The 20,541-nt window shown below is 59.1% G+C and overlaps 1 protein-coding gene across 5 annotated transcripts in view; it reads left to right on the forward strand.

Moving 5' to 3' along the window:
* Window positions 1-1,866: 1,866 nt before the first annotated feature.
* EIPR1 (EARP complex and GARP complex interacting protein 1) overlaps window positions 1,867-20,541 on the forward strand; it is a 58,299-nt gene continuing 39,624 nt past the window's right edge. Inside the window, exons 1-3 of one of the 5 annotated variants that reach the window (XM_036335445.1) lie at window positions 1,867-2,047; window positions 6,534-6,617; window positions 13,882-14,014. In XM_036335445.1, coding sequence (XP_036191338.1) covers window positions 2,006-2,047; window positions 6,534-6,617; window positions 13,882-14,014 — 259 coding nt within the window. In that variant the 5' untranslated portion in view covers window positions 1,867-2,005. The remainder of the gene's footprint in view (window positions 2,048-6,533; window positions 6,618-13,881; window positions 14,015-20,541) is intronic. The other 4 variants (XM_036335443.1, XM_036335442.1, XM_036335444.1 and 1 more) reach the window with 4 other exon arrangements.

Below are 20,541 nucleotides of genomic sequence, written 5' to 3' on the forward strand. Positions count from 1 at the left end.
TTCACTGCTTTCTTCAGACTGACCTATCCTTGCATGGAAGTTAGGTGGGACTTTTCTCCAGCCCCTCTCCCTGTTGTCATCTATGGGTGAGGGTCTACCACCTGACTAACCAAGTGCAAGAGGACAGAAGGCCGGGGAAATCCCGCCTGCATGACCCGAGGCTCTCTAGGTGGAGAGAGGGCCTCCGGCAATGCCTGCCACTCTAGGGTGGAGAGCAGTCCTAGGGGCATGGTCTTGAATTGATTATCTCCAATATCTGCACTACCAGTTCTTTCTCATCACTAGGTGTCCAGGAGTTCCACCCTGGTGACCTGTACCTGGCCCATCGTCCTTGCTCTGCTCCCATCTATCTACCTACAACATCCTATCCTATCCTATATAATAAAACCGTAATATGCAAATCGACCAAACTGTGGAACGACCGGTCGCTATGATTTGCACTGACCACCAGGGGGCAGACGCTCAATGCAGGAGCTGCCCCCTGGTGGTCAGTGAACTCCCACAGGGGGAGCTCTGCTCAGCCAGAAGCCAGGCTCACCTGGCGAGTGCTGCGGTGGTGGTGGAAGCCCCTCCTGCCACCTCTGCTGTAGGCGGGCAGTAAGGAGCAAGGGGTCCTGGACTGCAAGAGCCCCAGACTGTGAGAGGGATGTCTGACTGCCGGCTTAGGCCCAATCCCTGCCTAAGCTGGCAGTCAGACATCCCCTGAGGGGTCCTGGACTGCGAGATGACGCAGACTGGGCTGAGGGATGCCCCCCCCCAAAAAGTGTACGAATTTCGTGCACCAAGCCTCTAGTCCAGTGATGGCGAACCTATGACACGCGAACTCATTTTTTTGGTTGATTTTTCTTTGTTAAATGGCATTTAAATATATAAAATAAATATCAAAATTATAAGTCTTTGTTTTACGATGGTTGCAAATATCAAAACATTTCTCTATGTGACACGGCACCAGAGTTAAATTAGGGTTTTTAAAAATGCTGACACACCGAGCTCAAAAGATTTGCCATCACTGCTCTAGTCAGTACTAATAACACAGTGATACCCAGATCCCCTCATTCACCCAGCAAATATCCATCTAGGCCAGTGGTTCTCAACCTTGGCTGCACATTAGAAGCACCTGGGAATCTTTTTAAAATCCTGATTTCTGGGCCTCACCCCCCGGAAATTCTGTTTCTTTGTTATGGGGTGGGGCCACAACATTAGTAACAAAGAAACAGAATTTCTGGAGGATGAGGCCCAGAAATCAGGATTTTAAAAAGATTCCCAGGGGATTCTAATGTGCAGCCAAGGTTGAGAACCACTGATCTAGGCTTAACTTCACCAGGCCTGTCATGTCACTCATTCGGTGCTGGAATGCATCTGAGTCAAACACCAAATCAGACCCCGCCATTTCTTTCTTCTTTTTCTTCCTTTAGCTGCTCCACGCATCTTAGCTGCTCCGTGCATCCTAGCTGCCCACGCGGCCGCAGCTCATCGGTAAATGGAAGTGTGATTTTTTTTTTTTTTGAAGTATGATTCCTTACTCTTAAGGTTGGAGCCAAGAAGTTCACGGCAGTGGATGGAATGCACTTGCCCTCTCGCTCGGGAAAGTACTAATGATAACAAAGCACAGTGCCCCTGCCCCAGGTGCTCGGTTCTGGGATGAGGGAGCATGGGGCTTCCTGCAGGAGACTCTCTGGCGGCCCCTAATGGCGAGGTGGGGGTAGCACCGCCCAGGCGAGGCCCCGCCCCCAGCCGACGCCCCTCCCACCAACCCGGCCTCTCGGGGCCAGCCAAGGAGAGAGCCCGGATGGGTTCCGGTGCGCATGCGCACCACACGAGTCCTGCCGCCATTGGCCGCCGGCGAGGAGCGTCTCGATGACGCGACAGAAAAACAGGAAGTGAGCCCTACGGAGGCCGCGGCGGGTCAGAAAGGATCGAATTGCGGCGCGCGGCGCGCGGCAGGGAACCTATTCGCGCATCGCAGGGGGCGCGCCGGCTCTCGGGACCCGCGGGGGGCGGCAGCATGGAGGACGACGCGCCGGTGATCTACGGGCTGGAATTCCAGGTGGGTCCCCGCGGCCGGCGCGTCCGAGTGTGAGGAGCGAGGCCGGCGCGGTCCCCGCCTCCCTGGCAGCCAAGGGGCCGGGGCTGCGGGGCCGAAGGAGCTGGTCGCCCGGGGATCGGCCGGGAAGCGCGACAGCCCCGCCACCTCACTCCGCGGTCCCGGCGCTGGCGCGGCCTCATGCTCCCCCGCGACCCCGCGCACTCGCCCGGTCCCTGTTCCTGCGGCGCCCGGGCTCCGGCGGCGGAGCTCTGGCTCCTCCCGTCGTTCAGTCCCGGCAGCCACGTCTCCCCGAGTCGGGAGGACGGACGGGCGTCCCCGCGGACCCGCACCAGCTCCCGGGCTGACGTCCTGCGTGACCCGGCGCGTGGGGAGCTCAGATACACGTGGGGACGAAGCACGGGCTGCTCGGAGGTCGCCTGCGTCCCACGGACGCTCTGTTTCATTTTCATCCCGTGTCCCCCCAAAGGGTTCCCATCGTCCCGTGTCTCCCCAAAGGGTTCCCATCGTCCCGTGTCCTCCCCCCATGGGTTCCCATCGTCCCGTGTCTCCCCCCCAAAGGATCCCATCGTCCCATGTCTTCCCAAAGGGTCCCATCGTCCCATGTCCCCCCAAAGGGTTCCCATCGTCCCGTGTCCCCCCAAAGGGTCCCATTGTCCCGTGTCCCCCCAAAAGGTCCCATTGTCCCGTGTCCCCCCCAAAGGGTCCCATCGTCCCGTGTCCCCCCAAAGGTTCCCATCGTCCCGTGTCCCCCACACAGGGTTCCCATCATCCTGTGTCCCCCCCAAAGGTTCCCATCGTCCCGTTTCCCCTCAAAGGGTCCCATTGTCCTGTGCCCCCCCCCCAATGGGTTCCCATCGTCCCGTGTCCCCCCAAAGGGTCCCATTGTCCCGTGTCCCCCCAAAAGGTCCCATTGTCCCGTGTCCCCCCCAAAGGGTCCCATCGTCCCGTGTCCCCCCAAAGGTTCCCATCGTCCCGTGTCCCCCACACAGGGTTCCCATCGTCCTGTGTCCCCCCCAAAGGTTCCCATCGTCCCGTTTCCCCTCAAAGGGTCCCATTGTCCTGTGCCCCCCCCCCCCAATGGGTTCCCATCGTCCCGTGTCTCCCCCAAAGGGTCCCATCGTCCCGTGTTCGCCTGGTCCATGGTAGACACTCACCCACTGCGCCACACCAGCTGGCTGTGTTTGTTAATCCTCACAGGGACGCTTTCCCATTAGTCTTTAGAGAGAGTAGAGGGGGGAAGGGACGGGCAGAGAGAGGCCTCGTGGTGAAGCATCTGTGTACTCAGTTCAGACTCAGGTCCCGGTTTGGGGCCTCCTGCGACCGAGGAGACCTGGTCGGCACGTTCCCACGGCTCTTCCCTGCTGGGCTCTGGACTGGGCGTCTCCGTCGCCTCTTACTGGTTGGGCTCACTCAGTGGTGATGGCAGGCGAGGAGACAGCTCTGTGAGGAAGGCCATGGCTTTCCTTTGGAAAACTGGGCAAGACACAGCCTATCCTATATAATCCTATAGAATAAAAGCCTAATATGCTAAGTGTCCTGTCATTCGGTTGGCCGTTCAACCAATCAAAGCATAATATGCTAATGATATGCTAAGGCTGCTCAACCACTTGCTGTGACGTGCACTGACCACCAAGGGGCAGACAGTCGACCGGTCGACCAGTCGCTATGACCTGCACTGAGCACCAGGGGGCAGACGCTCCAACTGGTAGGTTAGTTTGCTGCTGGGGTCCAGCAGATTGGGACTGAGTGAGATGGGCTGGACACGCCCTGGAGCCCTCCTACGTCCCTCCCTGGCCCCGATCATGCACCACTGGGGTCCCTAGCCTGGCCTGTGCCCTCTCACCATCCAGGACCCCTCGGGGGATGTCCGAGAGCTGGTTTCGGCCTGATAGCAGAACGACTGGTCACTATGACTTGCACTGACCACCAGCGGGCAGATGCTTGATGCAGGAGCTGCCCCTTGGTGGTCAGTGCGCTCCCACAGGAGGAGTGCCGCTCAGCCAGAAGCCGGGCTCATAGCTGGTGAGCGCAGCGGCGGTGGTGGAGCCTCTCCCGCCTCCGTGGCAGCACTAAGGATGTCCCACTGCCGGCTTAGGCCCGTTCCCTGTGAGTGGGCCGAAGCCATCAGTCAGGTATCCCCCGAGGGCTCCCAGACTGCGAGAGGGCACAGGCCGAGCTGAGGGACCCCCCCTGAGTGCACGAATTTCGTGCACCAGGCGTCTAGCGCAGTGACGGCGAACCTTTTGAGCTCGGCGTGTCAGCATTTTGGAAAACCCTAACTTAACTCTGGTGCCGTGTCACATATAGGAATTTTTTATATTTGCAACCATAGTAAAACACTGATATTTTTGATATTTATTTTATATATTTAAATGCCATTTAACAAAGAAAAATCAACCAAAAAAATGAGTTCGCGTGTCACCTCAGACACGCGTGTCATAGGTTCGCCATCGCTGGTCTAGTGGAATTATAATAAGGTGACCTGTGGTCCCACATAACCAGCTAGACAAATGTCTCCCTGTGCTGCCAGCTCCCTGCTTACTGTAACAGAAAGAACTGGCCTCGGCTGGGAGTCTGGGCTCTTGTCTCAGCTGTGTGACTGTAGCCAGTCGCCCTCCCTGGTCCCCAGTGCCTTTGTCGTCTGTGGAGGTATATCCGTCCTGCCTTCCTGTCTGCTTCGTTGAATTGTGAGGATGAGCCAAGATAAAGTCAGGGGCATTTTTGGTGACCTATTACACTATGGAACTTCCGTCTTACTGTATTAGGGTCATTGGAACACCTCAAACCGTCGCTATGACTGCACGTGGGAAGGCCATTTTATTTTTCAGTTAAAGAAGCAGAATCACAGACACGGATATCACTCTGTCACCAAAATGGCCAGAGTTTAGTTATTTTTGTAATTTTACCCAATAATGTACTAGAAAGGTCTTCAGTTACACTTTTATGAGTTTCACTGTATTTTAAAGATGCAGTTTAGATTCTGGAGAAGAACGATTTTCCTCTTCGATTAGAAAGGCGTCTCCTGTGTGAGCAGGACAAGGTGGTTCGGGCTTGTGGCGTTTTCTCAAGGGCGGCTCCCCCGGGAACACGTGGCCTGTGCGTGACGGCTGCTGCTCCTCGGATGGTGCTTGGCCCCGTCAGCGCCTAGGCCAGTGATGGCGATCCTGTCACACGCAAACTCATTTTGTTGGTTGATTTTTCTTTGTTAAATGGCATTTAAATATATAAAATAAATATCAAAAATATACGTCTTTGTTTTACTATGGTTGCAAAGATCAAAAAGTTTCTCTATGTGACACGGCACCAGAGTTAAGTTAGGGTTTTTCAAAATGCTGGCACGCCGAGCTCAGAAGGTTCGCCGTCACTGGTTAGGAGGAAGCCCGTTGTGTCCTGGTTCCTCCTCGCCCACGCGTGGGCCCTGCGCCCTGGCCTGCCCCTCGGCGGCGTCTGACGCCCCGAGCACGGGCATCTTCTCCTCCACACGGGGGGCGCCTATCCTGCTTCTGCCTCAGGTGAGCTGTGGGGCGTGTCTTTCAGGAATGGCCTGGACCCTCCGTCATGAGTCGCTTTCTCTAAGCCGGGTTGTTTAGGTCGGGTAGGGTTCAGGGAGTGAATTTGCTGATACACATGAATTTCTGTGAATGTGAATGCACATTTTTGGCAGAAGATCTATAGATTCATAAAGAATCATGAGCTTTGCAAAGAAATCTAAGACTCCAGGACTTGTCCAGCCACGTCTGCCGAGGAGGGCAGGCTCCGGCAGTGGAGCCTGAGCGCCTTTAGGTCGTCGGAGGGGAGGAAGGGGCTTGTTCTCCGGCGTCTGGCACTTGGTGCGCCGCCGCCGTGTCTGCCTGGTGGCACTGAGGTATCTCAGCCGTCGATGGTTTTGCGCCATTGGCGCTTCGGAGGAAGGTGGGAACACGGATCCGTGTGTTTCCTGTCGTCTCCAGACCTTTTCCGGTAGAGACTTGTGGCTTGTCCCGGACTCAGTGGTCAGGACAGCTGTCAGCTTCGCTCATTTCCGCCTTGAAGAGGATGGATCAAGGCACTGAGAGCCTGTGGGACTCCAGGGGCCAGAGGAGGTGGGGTCAGCCTGTTCCAGCTGCGGTGGGAGGAAGGGCGCCGGCAGGGCCCACTCCGCGAACAGTGCTCGTTTCCCGATGCTGGGACAGCCCGCTCCATGCGAGGTTCAGGGCAGGACCCTGCCGCCCGGGGCTCTGTGGCTGTCGCCGTTCTGCCTCGGTTGACCACGCCTGCTCTGCCGTGCTGGAGCCACTGTCTGCTGTTCTGTTGCAGAAAAACCTGCTCAACCAATCTGTCGCTGTTGACAATTCCGGCTTTGTTGACACACACTCACATCTTCACTGCCTAACTGCTGTGCCCACTCACAGTCCTTCCGTGCACACAATGGGAGTGGGCGGCGGTGAGCGGGTGGTAGCTGCCGTCCGAAGCCCAGGGTGGTAACGGTGTGCGCTCCCTCCCGCAGGCACGTGCGCTGACCCCGCAGACGGCAGAGACGGACGCCATCCGGTTTCTGGTCGGGACGCAGTCTCTGAAATACGACAATCAGGTAACTGTTTCTGGCAGATGCGTCCATTAAACCTATTCTGACTTGGTGACCATTTTGCTCTTGATTTTTCAAGCAACATTTGAGGAAATCAATGCCACACGAACAAAAGAAAACTTTCATTGGGATGTTAACATCCAGCTGTAGGTCCTGGTTGAGTGTAGTGATTCAAATGCCTCCCGTGGGCACCGCTGTGGTCGTTCTTGTGGCTGCGTAGGACGTACTGTGTGAGTGACTGGGAAGCAGCCTGGGGCCTGTGGTCAGCATCAGCCATCAGCCCTTCTCCTGGCCAGTGACGACCTCTCGTTGCTCATAGCACGCTCTCCTCCGCGCCTGGAGGAGGCCTCGGGCCAGCTGACCCCATGGGCATGCAGGAGGGGCCCGTTTGCTGGACTGTCCACTTTAGAAGAAAGCGTGCTGGATACTCCTGAGGTCAGGGTTCAGTGCCCAGCTTGACACTGACTGTGACCTTGAGCAAATGGACTGCCCTTGCTGGACTTCGCTTCCTCACTGTAAGCAGAGGTGAGGCTGCGGACGGTCGGCACCTCGCAGGCGCCGTGACGTGAGGATGAGCGCTGTCCTTGACGGGGACACGCGACGCACATGGGCCGTGTCTGAGAGGCAGGGCCTCGCCCAGCCATCACGGTCACACGGGAAGTGGGCTCAGGTGTCAGAGCTCTGTGCAGCCGCAGTTTAGGGTCAGAAGGACGTACCTGGGGGGAAGCCGCTCCCCTGCCCTCCAGCAGGCGGTGCTGTTTGCCGGCGGGACCACTGCTCCTGTCTCGGCCCCTCAGGCGTCCTCACTGAGCCGCTAACTCAGCCTGTGCTCCGGCTCCTGGTCCGCTTCCCGCGAGGGTGGCGGGAAGGATGGTCTCACGACTGCACACGGTTCCAAGGACAGGTATCGAGAGCGCCGGACCTGCGTGTCCCCGTGCTGCCCTGGGAAAGGCGCTGGGCGTGGCTGGGACAGGCTCCTTCGGTTCGCTCAGCAAGCGCTGGGTGCTCCCCTCGCGGGGGGTGTGCCGGGTCCTCAGAGCGTGAGCAGATGCGTCCTGCTCAGGGCTGCGCTCTCAGGGAGATGGCGGCGGGAATGCGGACACTGTGGCCGTGGTGACAGCACGCGCAAGGGGCGCGGGACCCAGGGGAAGCGCCCTCGCTTCGGTCTGTTGGCGTTGGCGCCAGCATCAGGGGAAGGTGGCTCTTTGGCCGAGGCCTCGGGCCAGGATGGAATGCGTTCACCGGCCGTGGCCTTGTTTCCTCAGGGTGGGGTCATTCCCGGCGGAGCCTGGCCAGGAGCGCGGGGGGTGGGGGGGGGGGTTAGGGTGGCTGCACACGCCTGCTCTGCTCCCCTGCGCTGCCGGAAGCAGCCCTCACGCCTCACACCACACGGGCCTCCCTCAATGAGACGTGTGTTTCCCCATGTGACACATGGGTTCCTACCACACGACACCCGGTTCTCATATGTGACACATCCGGTGCACACAGCACAGTGCTCCTTCCCACATGGGACTGGTTTCCCCCCACACGCAGCGTGCGTGTTTCTCTGTGGACGGCCTGTGCTATTCTCGTGTGCCTCTTCCTCGCACATGTGAGTGTGTTTCCGCCCCCGAGAGATGTTTGCAGGGGCTCCCGCAGGCGCCGCTGTGTCCTGTGCTGGGCGGGAGTGGCCTGCGTCTGGGAGGGGAGCGTGGGGGGAGCACAGCCTCGCGGCCCCGCTTCTCTCTGCAGAGGGGCTTCCCAGCGATGTCGTCCCTGATTGTCAAGTGCATGGTGATGGCAGAGGTTGTCACCAGCCTCGTCTCCGCACCCGCTCCCTGGGCTGTTTCCTCCTGTGCGGGACGAGCTGCACGGCTCCTGGGCGGTCACCGGAGCCTCATTCGTGTCGTCCTCCAGCTGCTGGTGTTGAGGATGCACTGGGGGCGCACCTGGAGCGGGCACAGCCGGGTGCTGGTGGTGGTGGTGGTGGGGGGGGGGCGGGACATGTGGCCTGGTGCTGGTGGAGTGGGGGGAGGGTGGCCTGGTGCTGGTGGAGTGGGGGGAGGATGGCCTGGTGCTGGTGGAGTGGGGGGAGGATGGCCGGGTGCTGGTGGAGTGGGGGGAGGATGGCCGGGTGCTGGTGGAGTGGGGGGAGGATGGCCGGGTGCTGGTGGAGTGGGGGGAGGATGGCCGGGTGCTGGTGGAGTGGGGGGTGGGGGGACGGCCCTGAGCAGTCACATGGTTTTTCCAAGGTGACCCAGCAGAATGGGGCAGACCTGTGACTCAGACACCCTACACCCCCCCCCCCCCCCCCCCCCCCCCCGCTCAGTTTGCACTTCCTAGAGCTTGTGCCCTGAGCACGTGTGCCCTGAACACTTGCTGTGCTTGTCTGTGCAGCCCCCATGCAGACAGGGCCTGTGTGGGAGCTACACGTCCCAAGGTCAGACAGCTGGCCCAGGCCCAGGCCCGGCCCCTGCCAGGTGGTGACAGCTCAGGTCTGGCTGTGCTTCGGGAGCTGTGACCATGGATCTCCGCCCCCCACCCCCTGCCCCCCCTTTCCTGCTCTCCAGACTTCCGGGGGAGGGTGGCTGTGCTGGCTGATGCCCCTGGCTGTGCCTCGGGCCTCAGCTCCTCCCGCAGCCATCAGTTCCCTAGAAAGGGCTGCTACTCAGCTCAGCCCCGGTTTTCTGAAGAATGTCGGAGCTGTCACAGTGGCTGCCTCTCCTTGTTGCGGGAAGCCTTTGTTTCTGTGCCCTTGGTTTTGCACAGGCTCCCCATGGGCAGACGCGCACTTCTGAGTCTGTTCCTGGGTTCTCCTTCGTGAGGGGGGTGTGCACATGGGCCGTGGGGGAAGCTCGGCAGAGGCTGGGAACCAGGGGTTCAGATGGGAGGGGTCGGCCTCTGCACTGTCCTTTTTCCATGGGCTTCACTGCTTATTGCAAACCCGTTTCTTATGCAGGTGGGGGAGGAGGGCCAGGCTGGCCAGGAGGAGGCTGTGACTTGCCCTCTCTCCACACAGCCCTGACGAGCCCCGCGGGCTGTGGAAAGGCTGACGGCCCTCAAGGGATGACAGCACAGCTGGCTCCCTCTGCAGCTCTCGCCCTGTAAATCTTTTCCTCTTTAATTTGTGAGCTCCAGTGTCCTGTGCTTGCATTTTGATTAAGGACGGCTTTGCCACACGGTGCCCCTCTGCCGGCAGGTTCTGTCCTTGGCCACCCTTGTTGGGAAGCAGAGTCTGGGGCCCCAGGCCAGGCTCACTGACCCTCCATTTCTCCCTGCCCCCTCCCCCCCATTCCGTTAACGAGACCGGAATGTATTGCCCTGTGTCATGGAAGCATTGCCAGGAGGCTGATCTGGGCGAGGCTGGACCCAGGGCTCCGCAGTGCGGCTGAGACCCCATGGCGCTCTCGCCTGTACTTTTCTGGACGGCCTGCTGATTTAGGGGCTCTGACATTTCTCTCCGTCCCTCACACTCAGTGGCCAGGACGCACTGCCTGAGACGCTGTCTGGGGTTGGCCCGGATGGACTGCACCCCTTCTGTTCCCAGAACCGCCCTTGCTGGCACGGTGAGGCTGGAATGGGGAGCGCGTCCTGGGTCAGGGACGGGATGTGGGCGTGCGGGCCTTTGCTCCAGCAGAGCCTGTGATCCGGACGGTGGGTGGTAGCCATACTGTGGCATGACGAGGGGCTCGATCATATGTAACCGTCACCGGTCATTAAAGGCTCAGCTGAAGGACCGGTTTCTGTGTCACAGGGATCTTAGGACTCAGTTCCCCGAATTTACAAATGCTGCAGCGGGAGCCCAGATTGTGAGGGCTCGCCCAGCATCACTCAGCCAGGACGTGGCAGGATCAGCACGGGACCCAGCCTCCTGGCCCCGATGGCCCCCTGGCCCCGATGGCCCCCTGGCCCCGATGGTCCCCTGGCCCCGATGGCCCCCTGGCCCCGATGGCCTGTGGTGCCGAGGCCGATGCCTCAGTGGGACCGAGTGAGGAGGCTGGTGCTGGCGACCTGCCTGCACTGTCGTGTCTTCTTCAGGAAAGGCCAGGCCAGCGGGGTGTTTTGTTAGGAACGACAAGTCAGGGGCGCATTAATGGTGGGGCCAAGGCTGGGGTGGGGTGGGGTGGCGGAGGCCAGGGGGTACCTGCTGTGGGAGTGAGCCAGCCTTCCAGCCAGGGCAGGGCCATGCCAGGCAGCATCTTGCTCAGAGGGGACCTTACCTGTCCCTCAGAGGGAAGCTTTTGACTTCCCATATTCAATTTTAAACACTTTTTTTTTCAAGATTTTATCTTTGCTCAATAAGAGAGGAAGCAGAAAGACTGGCTGGACTCCCGTGCCCAGCTGTGGTCTGGGCCCTGCTTCCTCATGAATCCTAGAGCTCTCACTCCTAGATGTCCATCGCCCTGCCTGATGAACCGACTTTGACAACCCTGACAGTGCTGACTCAGAGCCTGTGAGCGTGGTCTGCGTTATAAGCTGTTGTTAAAGAACTCAGACGCGGCTGAGCGCTGCCAGCCGGCACAGGTGCTCCCTGCCTCTGGGCCGACATGAATGGGTCTTTCCCACTCGCCTTTATCCCGGTGCCTTCTCGTCGCATTGCTTATCCTTTCCAACAGGACAGTTCTCCGTGGTTCTAGTGCGGGCCGGGGGCCCAGGAGCACACAGCTCGTCTTCAGGGTGCTCTCGGGGAAGCAGCTTCAGGGTCACACGGCGATAAGTGGCAGTGGGGAGTTTGAATTCTGCTCTGAGTCCAGAGCCACCCCTGCGGGGCCTGGGGGTTACTATCCCATGCAGGCCCTGTGAGGGGACGTGTCGGGGCAGCACGGGCTCATGTAGCAGGCGTGGAGTGCAGAGGCTTCCGGGGTCAAGGGCATGTTGCTAAAAATAGCACTTAACGCTTGTCCTGACGGCAGAGCAACGCATGCTAGCCTATGCCTGTGGTGCACAGCACAAACCACAAAGAAGGAGAGAGTCAGTCTGTCCTCGCCATCAGGAGAGAACCAGTCACTTCCAGGTCCTCTGTCACGGGGACGTGCCTGCTGTCCACAGGATGCAGGCAGCTCGCCCAGCCTATCTTCATGCCTCAGTGACGATGGCCCGTCCGGCACCGCAGTCTCTCCGCACAGAGTGGCGCATGTGTTGTGTCCAGTCGGGTCTACAGCTTAGCCGAGCCTCCTTACCCCGGACATTGAGGGGACTTCTGAGTTTTCATTACTGTAATCAACGCCGCAGCCAACATTCTCTGATTGAAATCTTTGTGCAGGCCCACGATTATTTTCTTAGTATAAATTTATTTTTGAAGTTAATGTTTTATCTTTCTCATTGGCTTGGAGTATTGATAAGAGAGTGAAAGTGGAAATCATTTTAATTCCTCGAAAATTTATCGAGAAAAGCATGGAGACAGCATGTTTAACTTTGCATTTAGTAGGTAAAATGCAGTATCTACACTAATATACATAAAAACCTAAGCGACCCGTAACTGTGATGCTCACTGACCACCAGGGGGCAGATGCTCAACACACAGGCAGGGAAACATGGAACAGACTGATGAATCTCAGAGGGAAGGGGGAGGTGGGGGGCGGGAAGAGATTAACCAAAGGTCTTATATGCATACTAGAGGCCCGTGCATGAAATTAGTGCAGGAGTAGGCCTTCCTTCCCCTGGCTGCCAGCACCAGCTTCGTCCAAAAGGTCGTTCGGAAGGACATCTGGTCTAATTAGCATATTATGCTTTTATTATTATAGACTAGAGGCCTGGTGCCATGCACTGGTGAGGTCCCTTGGCCTGGCCTGCGGGGATCAGGCCGAAACTGGCCTGGTGCATGGATTCATGCACCGGTGGGGTCCCTTAGCCTGGCCTGCGCCCTCTCGCAATCTGGGACCCCTCGGGGGTTGTCGGACTGCTGGTTTCTGCCCGATCCCCACAAGCCAGGCCGAGGGACCCCACTGGTGCACGAGTCCGTGCACTGGACCTCTAGTGATTATTATAATTAACTAGTCACCCAGTGCACGGATTTGTGCACATTGAAAGGAAATTAATTAGAACGTGGCCGGTGGGGTGGGACTGGGGGAGACAGGCCAGACACGCCCTGGAGCCAACCTCCTGCGGTCCCTCCATGGCGTCTGCGGAGTGAGCGGGGTCCCTCCGGCAGGTGGGGCCCCTCGGCCTGGCCTGTGGGGATCGGGTCGAAACCAGCTTTCCGACTCCCCCCCCGAGGGGTCCCGGAGTGGGAGAGGGCGCTCTGCAAAGCTGCTGTACAGGGTATGGAACGCAAACACAAGTGTGCAGTGACCAGATTCAGGACTGACGGTGCCCCAGCAACAACATAGCCCACGGCTGATGCGCCCCACGAGGAATCGGGCTCCCTCCTCTCTGGTTTCAGGGTGCATCACCCGAGAACCGCTGCTGCCAAGTCACTGCAGCTCAGCAGCTCCTGCATTGAGCGTCTGCCCCCGGTGGTCAGTGCGCATCATAGCGACATGTCAGATGGTCAGACACTTAGCATATTAGCCTTTTATATATGTAGATGTTTTAGGACCAGAGGGTTGACAACTGTTGGACTGGTTTTTATTTTATTATTTATTTATTTATTTATTTATTTTTTTAATTGATTTTTTTACAGAGAGGAAGGGAGAGAGATAGAGAGTTAGAAACATCGATGAGAGAGAAACATCGATCAACTGCCTCCTGCACATCTCCCACTGGGGATATGCCCGCAACCCAGGTACATGCCCTTGACCGGAATCGAACCTGGGACCCTTCAGTCCACAAGCCGACTCTCTATCCACTGAGCCAAACCGGTTTTGGCTGGACTGGTTTTTAAAAAGAAGTTCAAGGTGTACTGGTGTACAGTCCCATCCCAGTCCTCAACTGTGGGGGCGGGGTGATGTGCCATTGCCCACCGAGGAGTGGGCAGAGCTGGTCCGTCCAGGCCCCCCCTCCTTTCCCCACAGCCGTCCAGCAGGTTCCAGAGGCTCTGGGCCGATTTGCACTGCCCTGGATGACACCCTGGCATGAGCTGCGGCCTCAGTGAGCCACCTGGCACAGAGCTTGGGGGGGGGGGGGGTCTCGTCTCGTTAGGACCAGGAATGGCGGGCCGTGTGATGTGGTTGCCATCTTAACAACACAGGGACGTCACGCCTGTCTCTGAGAGGAGCGTAGTAAGCTGGTTGTGCAGACTGTGCACTGTTAGCGGAGCAGGAACACCACTGACGACGCTCCAGATGCCTTCGCTTCTGTTGCTGCTTTACCACATGAGGTCCTGACCTGCTTGCTCTCTTTGTGTCTGTAGATCCACATCATAGATTTTGACGACGAAAACAACATCATAAACAAAAATGTCCTCCTCCACCAAGTGGGTGAAATCTGGCACATTAGTGCCAGCCCCGCGGACAAAGGCGTGCTGGCCACCTGCTACAACAAGAGTGAGTACCCAGCCTTTGGTCCGCGCCGAGAGGCGCCCTCGTGAGGTGGCTCTGTGTCCCTTGTGGATGGTGCACGATTTATAGGATCTGTGGTCAGGGAGGGCGCTGTGTCCACAGAGAGGCTGGGCTCCTGTGGGCCGATGGTGCAGGGGTGATGGAGCCCCAAGTCAAGACTCGGGCCTGGAAGCAGCTGTTCCTGGATCTGGTCCCTCGGGGCGGGCAGGGGGGGCTGGAGGTCCTGGGATACAGGATGGCAATTAGCGGCACCGCCCAGGAAGGCGCAGGGCGGCGTCTTCCCTGCTGCCTGTGTGTGTGATCGCGGCTCGGACATGCCTGTCAGTGCGCTGCTCACTTCTCCTCGCACACGCGCTGGGTGTTCGTGTCCGGGGACCGTGCCCACGGTGCCAGCCCAAGCGTCTGTGACACGCTCCCTTCATCCTCCCCTCGGTCATCGCCAACAACCAGTGCTCAGATTCTGCCTTCGGGGAAACCGCCTGCTTTTCCTTTTTTGTACGTGGGCCCGCGTAGAGCCTTCTGGGTTGTGTGAGGAGTTTCTGAAATATTTTCTTTCTTTGTTCAGGGAGCAGGACGTCGTTAGCCTCTGTCACCTTAGACGGCGTCACACGCTCACCCACCTTCCCGTGGGCTCTGGAATGTGACAGTGGGGCGTCTCCCTGTTTCTGTGGGCTCCAGGCGCCGCTCTGGAACCTGAGGGCTGCCCGTCTGCCGTCATAGAACCCTGCGTGCGCCTCCCCTATCCCACCCCCGGTCTAAAAACACGTCTCTCAGGGAAGGAGGATGGTTTCTGAACGGCCTTTCTGCCCTGATTCTCTGTCTCTTTCCTTAGCTTTTCTCTGTGCCATTGGCTGATGGGGCGCAGCGTCCCGGGACCCACGCTAAGGCCCTTTCTTCCTCCGTCGTCCCTGTCGGTGGAGCTTCTCCAGGGAGGCCCTTCTTCCTCCTTTGTCGCCTTTGAGGAAAGTCACTTCCTGCGCTGTGGTCCCTGGCGGCTGGGGCGCCACCCCCACCTTCCCCGGCCTGTTTGGGATGGAAACGTCCTCTGTACTTGTGTGGGAGTAGCTTTAACTAGTTTATCACGTAAGTGCCCTTCCCCCGCTTGGTGTGGATGGTTTGCGGGTCTGTGGCCCTGACAGCCATGTACTCCATCCTCCGTGTGACATTCACCATCCACCTCCTTCCAGCCCTCCTCTGGTCCCCGTGGGAGGGAGGTGGACAGAGGTAGCCGTCGGTCGCCCTGCACGGCCTGAGCAGCTCCTGCTTTCCGAGCTCTGCTCCCCTCACACTGCCTAGGAATGGCAGCGCGTTGCAGGAGGTGAGTGACCTTGAATTCCCCCAGTCCGTCCAGCCACACCGTGCAGCCTCGCTTACCTCTGTCCTGGCTCACTGACAGGGCGGTCGCTGCCGTCGTCTGAGCTTAACCATCGCTCTGACGAGTGTGAGAAATCGGGTCTCGGCATCAGGGTGGTGGTGGGCTTTGTACATTCAGTACATTCTTCCGGAACTTCTACATGGGTGAAGGTTTTAAAAAAACCCTCTAGGTTTTCTTCCTGATAACTTTACAAGAAGAATGCCTCAGTGTGGAAGCAAGAGGAGGGCAGGAGGGAGGGCGAGGCTACACCACGGTCGCCTGCAGCCTGGAGTCTGCACAGGGCGGCGACAGGGAGCGGCCCCCCGGGCGATGGGCCGCGCTCCCTGCAGACAGGAGCACACCCTCATCGTTGCCGACGTCCCCCGGGGGGCCAGGCCTCTGAGCCCGGGAACATGCTGTCACTCAGGGAAGTCACACTGTGGGTCCTGACACCTGCCCCTCCCACGTCCACTTCAGATCTGTGAGATCTGCATGGGCACTCGGACTCCCAGGTTCAGGTCCTCACAGGTCTCCGACGGTGCTTTGGGAAAAAAGCATCCTATGTAATAAAGAGCTAATATGCTAATTAGACCAAACAGCAGAGCCACCGTCCGGACGACCTTCTGGACGAAGCCGGGGCTGTGAGGGCTGAGGCAGCTGGGCTGCGAGGACCGAACCCCTTGCACAGATTTCGTGCACTGGGCCTCTAGTGTTTCAGATAATCTTTAATGGAAAAACTATGGCTTTACTACCTTCATTTCCTTTTTTTCTTTGTGATTTTGTATAATCATTTCAGTGACCCTTGGACATAGGAATTAGTCTGTCCAGTTTACAGATGAGGTAGCAGAGGCTCAGAGAGGCTAAGCTACTTGCCTGGTGTCACACAGCTTCTAAGTGGCAAAGCAGAGCTACATCCCGGTGCCTGACCCTCACTGCCTTTCTGCCAGTGGAACTTGAGCAGACCACCTAGAGCAGTGGTTCCCAGCCTCCCTAACGCCGCAGCCCTTTAATACAGTTCCTTGTGTTGTGGTGACCCCCAATTCCATTGTGACACATTGAACATCATTAAAGCGTAGTGATTCCTCACAAAAACAATACGTAATTATAGATGTGTTTTCCGGTGGCCTTAGGCGACCCCTGTGAAAGGGTCGTTCGACCCCCAGGTTGAGAACCGCTGACCTAGAGTCTCGGCGTCATTAGCATTTCCTCTTTTTCTGCATTAGAAACGGTTCACAACGCTGCTCTGTCTGTTGTGTGCTGTGTGTCTGTTAGTGTGAGCATCTGTTGTATTTGCCTGTCACATGGGTCATGTGTGTGTCATGTGTATCTGTTGCATGTGTTTTGTGTGTGCCTGTCTTACCTACGTGTCGTGTGTGTCTGTCATATGTATGCTGTGTGCGTACCTGTCTGCGGGGTGTGTCGTGTGTCTGTCATGTGTTGTGCATGTCGTGTGTTTGTTATGTGTGTCGTCTGTCTGTTTGCGTGTGGTGTGTGTGGTGTCTGTGTGTGGTGTGGGTGCACATGTGGTGGCTGGCTGTACCCATGGCGCCTCTTGGGCAGCAGGGGGCGCCAGCGTCCTCTCTGTGCCTCGCACTCTGGTCCTTCCCTCCGCCCTCCCTCCGCCCGTGGGCTGTGCCCTTGGCCTGATCCGTTTGCCAAGCTTTCTGGCTCTTCCCAGGCATTTCTCTAAATGTTGCCACGGACTCGCAGACGGTGCTGGAATGCACACGGCAGGATAAGGCTCACTGCTGGCCTCTCGCTGACGTGGCACAGGCATGGGGTGCCTACCTCAAGGTCTGGGTGCCCGTTCCCTAACCCCACACCCAGGCCCCGGGGACCTGCTCAGCCCCCGGCCCCCCTGTGGGGCAGCAGCTGGACCCCCAGGCGGTGGGTGGGCCGCGGCTGCCTGGGGGGGGGTCTTCGGGCGTCTCCCACACGAGGGTGGATTCGCCTCTGCCCCCTGGGGTTCGGGTCGGTCGATGGCGGTGGTGAGCACATGCTGATGAGCGGAGCCAGTGCCTCGGGGCTTGTGTGATGACAAGGAGCCTGGGCCAGGGGGACGTGTGGGCTTCACCGGGATCTCCGCCCTGAGGGGTGAGGGAGGGTCTGGCCGCGCTGCCACCACCAGGAAGCTGTGGGGATGCTCTGAGCCCCGCCAGCTCCAGCTGCCACCTTCACACTCGCGGATTGCATGTCACCTGGGGGAGGTTCTGACCCCGGTTCCTGCGACGCCCTAGAGCCCCCAGAGCGGTCGGAGCACAGCAGTTCTCTCAGGGCCTCTCTCGACAACCAGTCGGGAGATAGAACGATCGGGATCCCTTTGGCGAACGGAGGCAGGAGCGGCGGGGAGAGAGTTGGAATCCATGGAGACTGCCCCTGGTCTGCGGACGACAGGAGGGAGCCCAGTGCACGCACAGCCACTGTCTCGGAGGCACACGCTGCCGTCTGGTGAACCCCCCGTGTGCTCTGCAGGCACGGAGGGTGGACGGTGCTCAGCCAGGAGAGAGGTGGGCTTTCTTATCATCCGGGGCCAAGAAATTGCACCTTGAAAAGGAGGAGTTGGGAAGTGATGGCAAGAGAACCGCCCCTTGGAGGCCTCTTGGAGGCTCACCCACTGCCTGTGTGTTGTGCGTGTGGGGTGTGTGCTGTGCGTGTGGAGGGTGTGTGCTGTGCGTGCTTTGTGTGTGGAGGGTGTGCTGTGCGTATGGAGGGTGTGTGCTGTGCGTGTGGGGGGTGTGTGCCATGTATATGGGGGGTGTGCTGTGCGTGTGGGGGTGTGTGCTGTGCGTGTGGGGGGTGTGTGCCGTGTGTATGGGGGGTGTGCTGTGCGTGTGGGGGGGGTGCCGTGTGTATGGGGTGTGTGCTGTGCGTGTGGGGAGTGTGTGCTGTGCATGTGTGCTGTGCGTGTGGAGGGTGTGTGCTGTGCGTGTGGGGGTGTGTGCTGTGTGTGTGGGGTGTGCTGTGCGTGTGGAGGGTGTGTGCTCTGCGTGCTGTGCATGTGGGGGTGTGTGCTGTGCGTGTGGGGGAATGTGCTATGCGTGCTTTGTGTGTGGAGGGGGTGTGCTGTGCGTGTGGGGGTGTGTGCTGTGCGTGTGGGGGGTGTGTGCCGTGTGTATGGGGGGTGTGCTGTGCGTGTGTGGGGGGGTGCCGTGTGTATGGGGTGTGTGCTGTGCGTGTGTGCTGTGCGTGTGGAGGGTGTGTGCTGTGCGTGTGGGGGTGTGTGCTGTGTGTGTGGGGTGTGCTGTGCGTGTGGAGGGTGTGTGCTGTGCGTGCTGTGCATGTGGGGGTGTGTGCTGTGCGTGTGGGGGAATGTGCTATGCGTGCTTTGTGTGTGGAGGGGGTGTGCTGTGCGTGTGGGGGTGTGTGCTGTGCGTGTGGAGGGTGTGTGCTGTGCGTGTGGAGGGTGTGTGCTGTGTGTGTGGGTGTGCTGTGCGTGTGGGTGTGTGTGCTGTGCGTGTGGAGGGTGTGTGCTGTGCGTGTGGAGGGTGTGTGCTGTGTGTGTGGGTGTGCTGTGCGTGTGGAGGGTGTGTGCTGTGCGTGTGGGGGTGTGTGCTGTGCGTGTGGAGGGTGTGTGCTGTGCGTGTGGAGGGTGTGTGCTGTGCTTGTGGAGGGTGTGTGCTGTGCGTGTGGGGGTGTGTGCTGTGCGTGCTGTGCGTGTGGAGGGTGCGTGCTGTGCGTGTGGAGGGTGTGTGCTGTGCGTGCTGTGCGTGTGGAGGGTGTGTGCTGTGCGTGTGGAGGGTGTGTGCTGTGCGTGCTGTGCGTGTGGAGGGTGTGTGCTGTGCGTGTGGAGGGTGCGTGCTGTGCGTGTGGAGGGTGTGTGCTGTGCGTGCTGTGCGTGTGGAGGGTGTGTGCTGTGCGTGTGGGGGGGTGTGCTGTGTGTGTGGGTGTGCTGTGCGTGTGGGGGTGTGTGCTGTGCGTGTGGAGGGTGTGTGCTGTGCTTGTGGAGGGTGTGTGCTGTGCGTGTGGGGGTGTGTGCTGTGCGTGCTGTGCGTGTGGAGGGTGTGTGCTGTGCGTGTGGAGGGTGTGTGCTGTGCGTGTGGGGGGGTGTGCTGTGCGTGTGGGGGTGCGTGCTGTGCGTGTGGAGGGTGTGTGCTGTGCGTGTGGGGGGGTGTGCTGTGCGTGCTGTGCGTGTGGAGGGTGTGTGCTGTGCGTGTGGGGGTGTGTGCTGTGCGTGTGGAGGGTGTGTGCTGTGCGTGTGGGGGGGTGTGTTGTGCGTGTGGGGGTGTGTGCTGTGCGTGTGGAGGGTGTGTGCTGTGCGTGTGGGGGTGTGTGCTGTGCGTGCTGTGCGTGTGGAGGGTGCGTGCTGTGCGTGTGGAGGGTGTGTGCTGTGCGTGCTGTGCGTGTGGAGGGTGTGTGCTGTGCGTGTGGAGGGTGTGTGCTGTGCGTGTGGAGGGTGTGTGCTGTGCGTGCTGTGCGTGTGGAGGGTGTGTGCTGTGCGTGCTGTGCGTGTGGGGGTGTGTGCTGTGCGTGTGGAGGGTGTGTGCTGTGCGTGCTTTGTGTGTGGAGGGTGTGTGCTGTGCGTGTGGGGGTGTGTGCTGTGCGTGTGGGGGTGTGTGCTGTGCGTGTGGAGGGTGTGTGCTGTGCGTGTGGGGGGTGTGCTGCGCATGTGTGGAAGGTGTGTGCTGTGTGTGTGGGTGTGCTGTGCGTGTGGAGGGTGTGTGCTGTGCGTGTGGGGGTGTGTGCTGTGCGTGCTTTGTGTGTGGAGGGTGTGTGCTGTGCGTGTGGGGGTGTGTGCTGTGCGTGTGGAGGGTGTGTGCTGTGCGTGTGGAGGGTGTGCTGCGCATGTGTGGAGGGTGTGTGCTGTGTGTGTGGGTGTGCTGTGCGTGTGGAGGGTGTGTGCTACCTGTGTTTTTTATCTCCATTCATCCATCGATGGACACTTGGGATGTGTCTTGTCTGCTGTCAGTGACGCTGCAGTGAACGTGGGAGTGCAGCAAATTACCTAGGACCTTTGGACCCAGATATTTTGTTGCTCGGGTGCGTCCTGAGCGTTGGCATCACCCTCTGGGCACAGAGTTCCATGACTGTCTTTGTGAACATATTGCGCCAGGACTTGCTCCGTTCCCAGCTGGGTGCATGGGCTGCAGGTGCGCTCAGACGTGTGTGTCTGCACAGGCCCTCCCGAGTGTGGACTCCTAGCAGGCCCAGATGCACATGT

This window comes from Myotis myotis, unplaced genomic scaffold (assembly GCF_014108235.1).
Source record: "Myotis myotis isolate mMyoMyo1 unplaced genomic scaffold, mMyoMyo1.p scaffold_m19_p_14, whole genome shotgun sequence".
Lineage (NCBI taxonomy): Eukaryota > Metazoa > Chordata > Mammalia > Chiroptera > Vespertilionidae > Myotis > Myotis myotis.